General features: G+C 62.2%; 1 protein-coding gene across 2 annotated transcripts in view; it reads left to right on the top strand.

Moving 5' to 3' along the window:
• The window catches only part of Ass1 (argininosuccinate synthase 1), a 21,288-nt gene that overhangs the window by 6,376 nt on the left and 3,529 nt on the right, over positions 1-11,383 (top strand). For both annotated transcript variants that reach the window (XM_010627363.3, XM_010627364.3), the window contains exons 5-9: positions 2,021-2,077; positions 3,364-3,438; positions 5,771-5,841; positions 6,114-6,144; positions 9,765-9,855. In XM_010627363.3, coding sequence (XP_010625665.1) covers positions 2,021-2,077; positions 3,364-3,438; positions 5,771-5,841; positions 6,114-6,144; positions 9,765-9,855 — 325 coding nt within the window. The remainder of the gene's footprint in view (positions 1-2,020; positions 2,078-3,363; positions 3,439-5,770; positions 5,842-6,113; positions 6,145-9,764; positions 9,856-11,383) is intronic.

Consider the following 11,383-nt stretch of genomic DNA (forward strand, 5'->3'; position numbering starts at 1 on the left):
CGCGGTGCGCACGCGCGGCCTCCGTGTGACCACCAGAGGGCACCAGAGGCTTGGGTTTGAGGAGGCCACGGTGGCCCGCGCCGCCCGGGGGTCCTCGGGCAAAGCTGGCTCCTGTGCCTCAGTCTCCCCGCATGTGCAATACCAGGGAAGGGCCTGACGGCACTGGGAGATGAGTTTTGAGACTGGGTGTGAGAGGGGAGGCTTAGGCCCGGCCACCCATGACCCCAGGTATGAGCAGGAGATGAGCAGAGGGCAGGGTAGAGGCCGTGGCCCTGAAGGAGTTGCAGATCCCCGCAGGGCCCTGGCAGTGGGCAGCGGCTGGGTGACCAGGCTGGGGCTGCACCACCCCGGGTCCTCGCTCCAGCCTTGAAGAGGTCCTCCAAAGGCACTTCCTCCCCACTGCAGGGGTGGTGGCGGGCACCGGTGTCCCTGCCACCGGCCTGGGTGGACTTAGCCGGAAGGGCGTCCAGGAGGGAGCAGCTTGGTAAGAAATAGCCCTGCTCCCAGCCCACCCTGAGCCTCACTGAAGCGGGGACCTCACCCCTGCTGCCTGGAAACATGAGCTGGCGCGCGGGGGTGGTTTGGAAACGGCACCATCTGTGGGGCTATCCGGGCAGATGGGAGACCCCGGCCCGCCGACCCCGTGGGCGCCGGTCTGTCACATGTGGACACACGTGTGCGAGCCGCCTTCTCCTGCTCCCGGGAAGCTATGGGGCCCCTGGAACTGGGCACCTGGGTTAGGGAGGGGCTGGGGCGCTCTGCTCCCACCTGGGATAGACTCGCAACCAAAGAGGCCCCTGGTCGGCTCCTGCAAGGGTCCCTGGAGCAGATGTGCGTCCCCCTGGCGGCATCTGAGTCCCAGACACCGGCCCAGCCGGCCACCTTTGTACCAGGGAGGCAGGAGGCTGGGGGGAGTCGCTGGGCTGTGCAATCCCGGACCCTGACCGTCCTGATCAGAAACGAGTCCACTTTGCACGACAACCACCATGGCCCCAGAGCAGGGCTGGCAGAGGCTCTCCGGCTAGCGGGCAGCTGGCCAGAGGAGGGGCTCACCCTGCAGGGAGTCCAGGGCCTGGGAGTGAGCTCTTGGTACGGGCGCGTGTGCTGTGTGACCCTGGGCCACTGGCTTCCCCTCTCTGAGCTTTGCTGTCCTCATCTGAAGCAGAGTTCGAAGTCCCGCTGGCCCTGGTGCCCATCTAGGTGACAATGCATAATATGCACTGGGCCTGAGTGGAGGGTGACAGGGCCGGAGGAGGGTTTCCATGGTGCCTGCGGTTTTCACAGTAGGCCAAGTTCTCTGTTATTTTCCAGCTCCAGGGCGGCCCGGCCACCTCCCCCCACGGCCAAGTGGGCTCCCATCCTCCCTGTGCTCTGTGAGGTCCGCGGGGGTCGGTGACTGCAATGGCAGGAGGAGCAGGCCCTGGTGCCTCAGTTTCCCCTCTGCAGAGAGAAGCTGAGAAGCAAAAGGCCCTCCGGTCACCTGCGTTCACCACCAGCCCAAGCCAGGAAAACTGAGGCCCACGGGTGCCAGGTTCCCAGGCGCTGAATGACCTTGGCCTCCAGTTTGGGGTGCGGTGGGCTGCTTGGGGAGCTGCCTGGGAGGCCCCAGCCCCAGGGTCGGATGACCCTGCAGGGACCCGCACACGATCCAGAGCTGTGCACATACATGTGGAGGTGTGTGTGCGCGACACAGGACTGCCGTGTTCCTGTGTATGCGCACCCCTCACCCCGCTGGGTACCCTGCTGCATGCACTCCTGCACTGTGACAAGTGTGTGCTCCCTCCCCCATTCGCTGTGCCGCACAGACTAGGAGGCCCTGGGTTCGAGTCCCCACCTGCAGGAGTTGCTGGTTCCTCGGCCTCTGTCTTTAGGATGAGCCGCAAGTCAGGAGAGGGCGAGGCCAGAGACGGCGCGTGCGCAAGAGTCCGCCCTCGCTGCCACCCACCACCCCCTGCACTGCCTGTGCCCGCGCCCTCCTGTGACCCCGTGGCTCCTGACGGTCCCGTGTCCTTTGTTTCAGGGAAATGACCAGGTCCGGTTCGAGCTCACTTGCTACTCCCTGGCCCCCCAGATTAAGGTGAGACACTGCCCCTCCCCCAGCGGTGGGCACTGGGGGTCCGCGTTGTCCGTCACCCTCTCAGCTGCTGCCTCTGGCCGTGGCCTTGGGCGGAGGCTGCACAAGCCTTGCAGGCCAGGCCAGTCTGGTTTTCCTCGCACCTGTTTAAGAATCGGAATGAAGGGAAGCAAGTGGTCCGTCTTAGTGAGATGCTTCCTCGAACCTGGCGTGTCCAGGATGCCTGCATCTGGCGTGGAGTCCATGTGCACGGACAAACCCTCCACGGGCCTCCCTCATCCTTGTTTTGTTCTTTTGGTCCTGGCCCTGGAGACCCCGTCTCCACGGGGAAGGCCGCCTGGTGGGGGCCTCAGCAGGGGCTGCTTGTGCCCTGGCTGCGGACCTGGATGGCACCAGCCTCGACTTGAGCTCCTTGGCAGCCACTTGGCCACAGCTCGGGGAGATCCGCCCCCGTGTGTCCCTCTCGTGGTGTCTCTGTGCCCGAGCGGCCGGCAGCTGTCTAGAGCGGAGTGTGGCCTGGAGGGATGGGCAGGGAGCCCTGATAGTCTCCTCTGACCCCGTGCCGGGCCACCCTGAGGCCTGGACAGTGGCTGCTGTGACTGGAGGCTGCCTGGGCCCCCAGCCCTCACCTCCACCTCCAACGCTCTGGTTCCCACGGTGGCTCGAGGGCGGGGCCTTCGGTTTCTGGTCTTTGCAGAGCCCCAGCCTCCGGGCTGCGCTGGGGGCCCACACTGGTCTGCGGGGATGGGGTGTCCCTAGAGTGAGCCTGGTCTTGGGTTGCTCATTCTAGGCCTGGGGGCACCACACCCCAGCTCCCCGACCTGCTGCCCCCTCCTGTGCACCCAACTTGTTGGGGTCAGGGCAGGGGCCTGGAGAGCCCCAGGGGCAGCCAGCTTTCTCTTGGGGTCCACAGCCTGAGCCCTGTGGGTGGAGGGGCCCCTCTGTCAGCTTAGGCTCCTCCCTGATTCCCCCACTTGGGTGGATGGACAGCTTATCCAAGCCATCCCCGGGCCCGCCCCCCCCAGGGTCTTTATGGCTAGTTCAGACCCCCAGGCCTCACTGGGGAAACTGAGGCCCACAGGGGGCACAGCCAGTTTTGCTGCCAAGCTCAGGCCTCCCATTGCCACCCCGAAGTGGCTGCTGCGTCCCCTTCTGCTTAATGCCCTGTCCCTACGGGCTGCATCTTGGGGGACCCATCAAGAGACCTGGGTGGTCATCAGAACCGGGAGCCGCTCCCCAGGAAGCCAGCCATGGCTCAGCACCCCATGCTGACCCCGCTCTGTGCCCAGGTCATTGCTCCCTGGAGGATGCCCGAGTTCTACAACCGCTTTCGGGGCCGCAGTGACCTCATGGACTACGCAAAGGTAAGGGGGCTCCCTTCGTCCATCACCTGGCTGCTGATTGTCCCAGGCGCTTCCTTGGGGACCGGAGACACTGAGCAAACAAAGCCTTTTGCGGCTACAGCGTTTTTTGAAGAACAAGTTGCAATAAAACATATTAGAAGTTTTGCATCAAGGGCCTTAGCCGCTCTCCGGGGCACCTTTCTTTTTAGCAACTCGGTGGCAGCGCTTGACAAACAGCCTCAATCAATCAGCCAGGGGAGAGCAGCGCGGTGCACACACCAGAAAATTGTTCAGGTTTTTAAATAGCCGTCGCCGGGGCTGTCTGTGCGCGCTCGCTGCCGCCAAGGTGCGACGTTGCAGGGGACGCTGCGGGACGCAGCCCTGCCCCAGCCGCCAGCATCCCATGAAGACCCGGAGCACTGGGAGGAAAGACCTCCTCCGCCATCTGTTGTTTTATTATTAAGAGGGGAGTTTACAAGAGCAAACCCATATGTTGCCAAACAAATCGGCAAATAGCAGCGCTATTAAGGCAGCAGAGGCTGGCAAGGCCTCGTTTCCCTCCCCTGCTCCTGGGTGCTGCGGATGGACGCAGGATCGGGGCTGTCTTTACCAGTCAGGACCTGCAGTCCCGCGCTCACCGGGAGGGCCCGGCAGGGTGGCCACCGGCACCCCTGGGGGAGTGGCCCCAGTTTTCCCGGCAAAGATGAGTTTCAGAAGTGCTGTGGTCCCTCCTCCCCTGGATGTGGGAGAAGGCGCTCGGCGTGGCCACATCCTCAGGAGCAGCTGCAGCTGGGAGAGAGGAGTGCAGCTGCCCCCCGACCCCGGGTATCTGGAGCCGGGTTTGAGAATCGAACTTGGGAAATGGGAGTTTGTTCTAGAAGCAGAGGCAGAGCCACCCAGGAAGTGACCAGAATCCCTGAGCAGATGGGGAGCTTTGTCCAAAACTCAGAGCCAGCCAGGAGCTGATGCAGAAGAGACAAATCAATGTGGCTTTGAAGCTCTCTGCTTTCGAGGCCAAGAGGTGCTCGGGAGACTAACAATATTGGCCTCAGGCGCGTTCCATGCCGCCCCAGTCCGTCAGGCAGACTCTCAGGCCGCCTGGCCTTGTCGTAATCAAAGAGCAGAAAGGACAGGGCAAGGTGGACCCGCTGGGAAGTTTTCCATCCCCAGCAGGGCGTCTGTCCCCCTGCTGCTCAGGGCACTTTCCCTGGCTCCTTGATTGCAGCCCATGGGGGAAGAAGGCAGTGTTCCCACACTGTCCCCCCAAAAGGCTCCGGAGGACCTGGCCCACAGTGGTCTAAGTCCCCCCTGTCACCCTGCGGGAGGACAGAGCTCAGCCAGCCACTGCGGTGCCAGCCACACGTCCCTGGTGTCAGACAACCTGGAAACAGGGCATTCTCTTTGCTTGTGTAGTTTATATCAAGGAGCACACGAATTCTAAGTAGATGGCAGGGTGTTTGTTCTGGGTTTTGGGGTGGGGCGGGGTTGGCAGCACTGGGGATTGAACCCATGACCTTCCTGCTGTGTCCTGAGCCCTTTTTTATTTTCTATTTTGAGACACGGCGTTGCTAAGTCAGTAAGTTGCTCAAACTAGGCTTCATCTTGTGGTCCTCCTGCCTCAGCCTCCCAGAGGGGTGGATTACAGGCATGCACCACCACACCAGGCCTGTTTTGTTTTGTTTTTAAAGCAGGTCTTCTGGTAAAGCTAAAAACTCAAGGAGTTAACTGTTTTGTGTTTAAGCCTCATTTCCAGTTCAAGTGGGATGAAGGGACACAGCCGCTTCCCCGGGGAGGTTTCTAGAGTCACCACCTCAGGTGTGAGAGCCAGGGCTGAGCATTTCCATGTGCAGAGCAGGCCCCTCCCTGGGAGCCACCATCGCAGGCCCCTGGGGTCCTGCTGGCCTGGGCCACTTCCTGCACACTGGCGGGAAAGCACAGTTTAGGGCTCAGGGCTCGCAGCTGAAGGAGGGCAGAGCTGCTGTGCTGCTCCTGAGCGGCGTCCCTGGGGCGGAGGCACCGCTGTCTTCTGCCGCAGGTGCTGAGCAGGGTGGGTCGGGACGTTCCGGAAGCGGAGCATGACCGCGGCCAGGCTCTGGGCCATTCTGTCCCCAGCTCACAGGGTCCTGTGGGGGTCAGCGAGCTGGAGCAGGGAGGCCCTGGGCAGGCACAGCGCCTGGACTGAGGCCTCGGGCAGAGTCTTCCGGAGGGGGGCTGTGGGGCCCCCACCCCCTTGGGCAGCCCCAGGAGGAGAGGGCGGTGGCCAGGGTCTGGGGCTGCCTGCCACTGCGGGGCACTGAACCCCACCAGTGCATCTGGGCCCGGCCGCCTCAGCCCGACTGCGCCTTCCCCACAGCAACACGGGATCCCCGTCCCCGTCACCCCCAAGAGCCCGTGGAGCATGGACGAGAATCTCATGCACATCAGGTGAGGCCCCGGTGTCCCCACAGCCTGGAAACCTGGTGTGGGGAGGGGGTTGCAGGCAGGAGGAGTGGCAGGTGGCGGTGCCCCGAGCTGAGCCCCAGAACATGAGGAAAGCGGCCCAGGCCTTCCCTGCAGCCGCCAGGGGGGCCCAGGAAGCCCGCACACAGCCGGCAGCAGGTGCTCCGGCAGAGAAAAGCGCTGAGGGCACCTGTGGGCTGCAGTGGGGTGACAGCCCTGTGTCCGCTCCCACTGACCCATCTTCCCTCTCCCCGCAGCTACGAGGCTGGCATCCTGGAGAACCCCAAGGTAATGACCCCCGCCACCCTCAGCGCTGGCTGCTCCGTGCCGATGCTGTCTGATGTTTGGAGCCTAATTTGAAATTTCATGGGGGCGGGCACCCGCCCGTGTCCCCGGCCTGCCCGCCCACCCTCTGCTTGTGGCATTTCAGACCCCTCCTTTCCTAGTGCCCTTTTCTAATTGCCGCTGGGATGAATAGGGAGGGAAATATTTCAGGACAACACAGAGGGAGTGTGCGGCTGGAGACAATAAAGACCTAATTAGGCAGATGAGACACTTGTGGGAGGCACAGCCTGGGCCACCAGCCCTGGCCGCTGTTTGTCTGGGTCTGAGCTCCACGCCCGCCACGGCCACCCTGATCCTTGTCCCCAGCCTCTCAGGAGAGTTTGGGGTCTCTGCCCGAGGGGTTTCCTGGTGTGTCCCCTGTGGCCGTGGGAGGTGGGAAGGCAAGGAGAAATCCATCATGGGAAGAGAAAGAGCAAGCTTTGTCTCGGGGGTCTCCACACAGCTTTGGGGGCAGCTGGGGGGCGAGATGCTCGGGTGGCTTGGTGAGGAGGAGGAGGCCGGAGCCCCCGGGCTCCCTGAATGTCCCCCGGCGCTGGCATCTCTGACTGTACCCCTGGTGCTCATCGCTGCACCAGGCCCGGCCCCTTCCCAGTGGCAATGGCCATGGTGTGACAAGTGCCGGGGACGCTGGCAGCAGCCCCCTTCAGCGTTTCCTTGGCTGAGCTGGCTTCGTGCACTGTCCTGTTCTGGTGGGGAAACTGAGGCTCCGAGTGGGACGCCCCGTGTGCCGGCTGCTAGGCCGGCGGGTGGATGGCGCCCAGGGACTGACGGCCCCTGTGGAGCTGCTGCCTGCCGGCCGCAGGATTTTCCAGTTCACGCTCTGCTGACCCCACACCGCTGAGGCCTCACCTCTCTCTAATTAGCCAGCCACTCAGCTCGGAGGGGGACCGTGAGGCCCACCAGGCCGCTCCTCCAGGAGGCCGCTCCCCAGCCCTCCCTGCACAGGCTGTGGCCCTCTGCTCCCTGAGTGAGGAACAGAACCCCCAATCCGACTGCCCCAAGACTGGGGAGCAGAGCTGAGGGCAGAGGGGCCGTTGCCTATTCCCACGGGCCACTCCTGCCCCTTGGGCTTCTTATAAGTGTTCACTGTCCGCACTAAGGATGCTACCACCCATCAGCACGGGTCCTACGGGGACCTGGGTGCAAATCCAGGGTAAGCGCCGCAAGCTCTGAGCCTCTCGTGCGTCCCAGGGCTCGGCTTGGCACAGGGCAAGGCCTGGTTGTGGGGGGGAGGTCCGGCCCTCCCTCCGCGGCCCCCCAGGGACCCTCTCACCCAGCAGGGAAGGCTGGCCTCGGCTGGGCGTGAGTGTGTGGGTGAGGCCTGAGGGGCAGAGGCTTCCCCGGCTCCTTGCTGGACGCCGAGTCCCCGGACGTCCAGCCGACGGCCGCCCAGGGCGGGGTTCTGGGAGAACAGCTCTGGGGAACCGGCGCCCCTCCCCCGCTCCCCAAAAAGCCCCTCGACCTGCGGAAGGGAGGGTTTGCAGGCAGATGGCTGAGCCATTTTCTGCCTCCATGAGGGCTGATTGAAGGGCAATGAGGCAGCTAATGTGAAGAAAGATAGAAATTTACTTGCTTTAACTTCATACGGCCCACAGTGAAAGAGTTCATTCAGTCGCTGGCCCGCCGTAGCTGACGGGTGAATAAACCATTGGCCACATTGATCGTGCCTCTACATCATGGTTTAGTTCATGGGCCATTTGATCGCAATCTCTCCTCCTCGGACCCTGTTTCGCGCTTTCTTTCGCCCTCTCCCCGCCCCCACCCTGCCCCCCTTTCTCCCCTCTCCCCCACTGCGGACCCCCCCTGGGTGACATTGGGAGTGGGCCTCCCGCCGGGATGGATAAATAGATGGCATTGATACTGGCCAACAAACTATTTGTCATTTGAACTGGGCTTTTAGGAGGGAGAGTAAAAAAGAAGGCAGGCGCCCGGCCACCTCGAAATGCAAAGCAAATGTCGCTGTATTTCTATTTAGTTATTTTATTTCATCGGTGCTGTCAGGCTGCCGGCTGGCTGCTGCCTGTGACTTCCACTGTGGTGGGGACCCGTCCTCCTGTCTCTGAGCAGTGTGGCAGGAGGAAGTGACAAGCATCACGCTGTTGGGACTGGGCACGGAGGCCACAGCCCAGGTGGAGGCTCAGGGGAGGGTCCGGCACCCCTAGACCCAGCCTCGGTTCTGTTGCTCTCGGCTGAGGAGGGCCGTAAGCCTGTGTGCCCGGGGAAGGCAGTGCCAGCCTTGGGGACTGACGGGGTCGGAGTGCCGGCCTCCCTCCAGTTCTGTGAGAGTCACCGTATGGATTGGACCAACTGCTTCTCTGGGCCTTGCTTTCCTCTCTGGTCTGTGCAGGGGTGGGGCCCGAGGTCTCTCACGGCCTCTCGGAGGCTGGAAGTGGAGAGGGAAGAGTAAACCCTCCTGGTTTGCCCAGGACTCTGAAGACTTTTCAGACCCTGCACTTTTGGTGCTGAAACCTGGAGAGTCCAGGGAAACCAGGATGGCTGTTCGATCACTCAGCCAGCTGCACGGGACCACAGGCGGGACCCGGGCGGGCCCAGTACACGTTGCTGGCCTCCCTGCCAGGGCCTGGCTGTTCAGAGCACTGCCTCACGCGTGTTCAAACCTAGCAAAACCTGTGCACACCCATAAGCCGTAATAGTCACGGACCGGCATCATTTTCCCATTTTACAGATGGAGAAACTGAGGCTTGAGGAGTAAGGCAGCTGGTCCAGGCCCCACACCTGCGGCCCTGACTCAGCTTGGGTGCCGCCGTCAAATCCAGTGCTTGTTGAGTGCGTCGTGGGTCCTGGCCATGCTGGGCACCAGGGAAGAGGTGGGGTGCAGCCAGTCCCCGTCCCGCCTTGGTGTCTTCAGCCGCAGGCCGGGTGGCAGCGAACAACTTCCTGCCCACCAGGACGGCATGGGAATGTGCCTGGCGTCTGGGGGACAGATCTCGGGACTGGGTGCCTGCAGGAGGGCCAGCCCATCGCCACTGCAGCTCCGCCACCTCCCCCAGAGCCGGGCCCATTTCCAGCGCGGCCAGCGCGAATATACATAAAGGTTGATGCATTTTCAAATGGGTTTCTGCTTTGCTGTCCTCTTTTCTCCCCGTGAGTATTAACCTTGGGACCCAGGGACGGCTCGGCTCGCCGGAGCACCTGCTGGGGTCATGCGTAGTCATTAGCTTTGCGTCCGTGCAGAATCAGCCCCAGTTCCTGGCGCCGGCGAGCGCGTGCATGCGTGCTGCTCCCGGAAGCCGAGGGAGCAGCACCATCAGGCTCCTCCGAAGTCACACTTTTCCTCCTGACTTGTTTCTCTCCTGCCATTCTACCTCCAGCTGAGGGGGCGTCGAAGAAAAAGATGAGATCAAGTTGAGGGGAAAAATTGTCTGATTTCTCCAGCCCTTTGTTTGGCAAGCGGGGCTCGCTCTGGGTTGGGAAGCCCCAGGCCCTGGTTCCGGAGCGGGCCGAGGCGCCGGTGCTGCAGGACAGGGCGTGCAGGTGTCGGGGTGCGGCACCTCTGGGCTTGGCTTCAACGCCTCATCCCTCTACCCTCTTTCTCTTTTCAGAGCCAAGCTCCTCCTGGGCTCTACACAAAGACCCAGGACCCTGCCAAAGCCCCCAATAGCCCCGACATCCTGGAGATAGAATTCAAAAAAGGTACGTGCGCAGGCCAGAGTCCAAAGAAGGGTGGCCCAGGCCCTCTGTACCCCTCCTGTCACCCCATGCTGGAAGCCAGGGTCCAGGCAGCCCCTGGCCCTGGCGGTGTGGCTTCTGGGTCCCCGTGTTGCACTAGTCTGTGGAACCTTCTAGTTCCTGAGTGGCCACTCGCCAGCTGCTTAGGACTTCGGGAAAAGTCATTCGACTTCCCTGGGCCTCAGTTTCCACCTCTGTAAGCAGCGGGTAAAAGAGGGCCTGTGTTGTCCTGGTGTCGGATGAAGTCTGTGGTGCCAGGTATCCGGATCTCACCCTTGTCTTTGCTGCCATGAACACCCAGTGTTTGCTAGGCTGTCATGAGTGCACTTCCGGCTGGGCACTGCGGTGCTCTCTTGCCCTGAAGGGAGGAGGGAGGGCACAGCACACACCCAGCTCAGTGAGGCTGCGGGATGCAGGAGCTTCGAGAAGCAAGAAGGCTTCCTAGAGGAGGTAGTGTTGAGCAGGAGTTCGCGGCACCAAGCCCAGGCCTGCAGGGTGACCTCTCCGTCCATAGAGCAGGGGCTTGGCCTTTCCCCAGGGCACCTCAGGAGCGGGCAAGGGAAGTGTCCGGCTGACGGGAGGCAGAGGTTCAGGCCGGATGTACCACACGGCAGGGCTCAGGAGCACAGGCCGGCAGGAAGCTTTGCGTCAGGCAGGTGCAGGTATGGACCAGTCTCCCCACGTTGACATTTCGGTGCCCACCTCTTCCGGGCTAAGCAGAGCCAGCTTGGCAGCTGGAGCCCCGGGTCCATCTCGGTCCCCTCTGCCCTGGCCTCTCGGTGTCCCCTGTGAGGTGGGACGGGCCAACAGCACCTGGGCTCCCCGTGTGCAGGGCCAGGAGGCTGCGGAGGGTCCCAGGGGAACCGGCATCTCCAAGAGCGGAGCTGGAGGAGCGAAGTGACCCATTGTCGGACTTGGGGACAGTCTGGAAGAGGGGAGGAAACAGGAGGGGGAGCCCTCCCCTGCCTGGTTCCCATTCACTCTCTAGTTAATTTATTTGAAGTTTTAATCTAATTATTAACTATTTTAAAGGCTAAGAGGCTTTCTCCGGCAGCAGCACCAACAATGTCACCTCTTATCTTGGGCAGGCCCCGGCGAAGGCCCATAATGGACCAGGGAGGGAGAGAAAGGGAGAGGGGAGAGGCGGGGGGGTGGCGAGAGGGCTTAGGGTTCATTATTGGGCAGACTTACATTTAATAGCAATTTACAACCAAGTTATAAAACCCCTGGAAATGGGGGTGAAGAATGGCGGGGCTGACAGCGCCTTGAGCGGAGCTCTCGGAGCGGCGCCTGGCTTAATAAAGACTCGAAAGGCGCTATTGAGGGCTGATTGGCACCCGATGGCTGGCTACATGGTAATGAGCCGGGCAGATGGGTGGGAGATTAGCCGGCAACTTTGAACAGCTTTTCTTTGTCACTGTTACAGCTCTCTTGTTAGCCCCTAATACATTTATTGCTCATTTCACACCGCCGAGAAAGTGCCCTGCTATTC

Source organism: Fukomys damarensis, unplaced genomic scaffold (assembly GCF_012274545.1).
Source record: "Fukomys damarensis isolate Sample0158 unplaced genomic scaffold, DMR_v1.0_HiC HiC_scaffold_36, whole genome shotgun sequence".
Taxonomy (NCBI): Eukaryota; Metazoa; Chordata; class Mammalia; order Rodentia; family Bathyergidae; genus Fukomys; species Fukomys damarensis.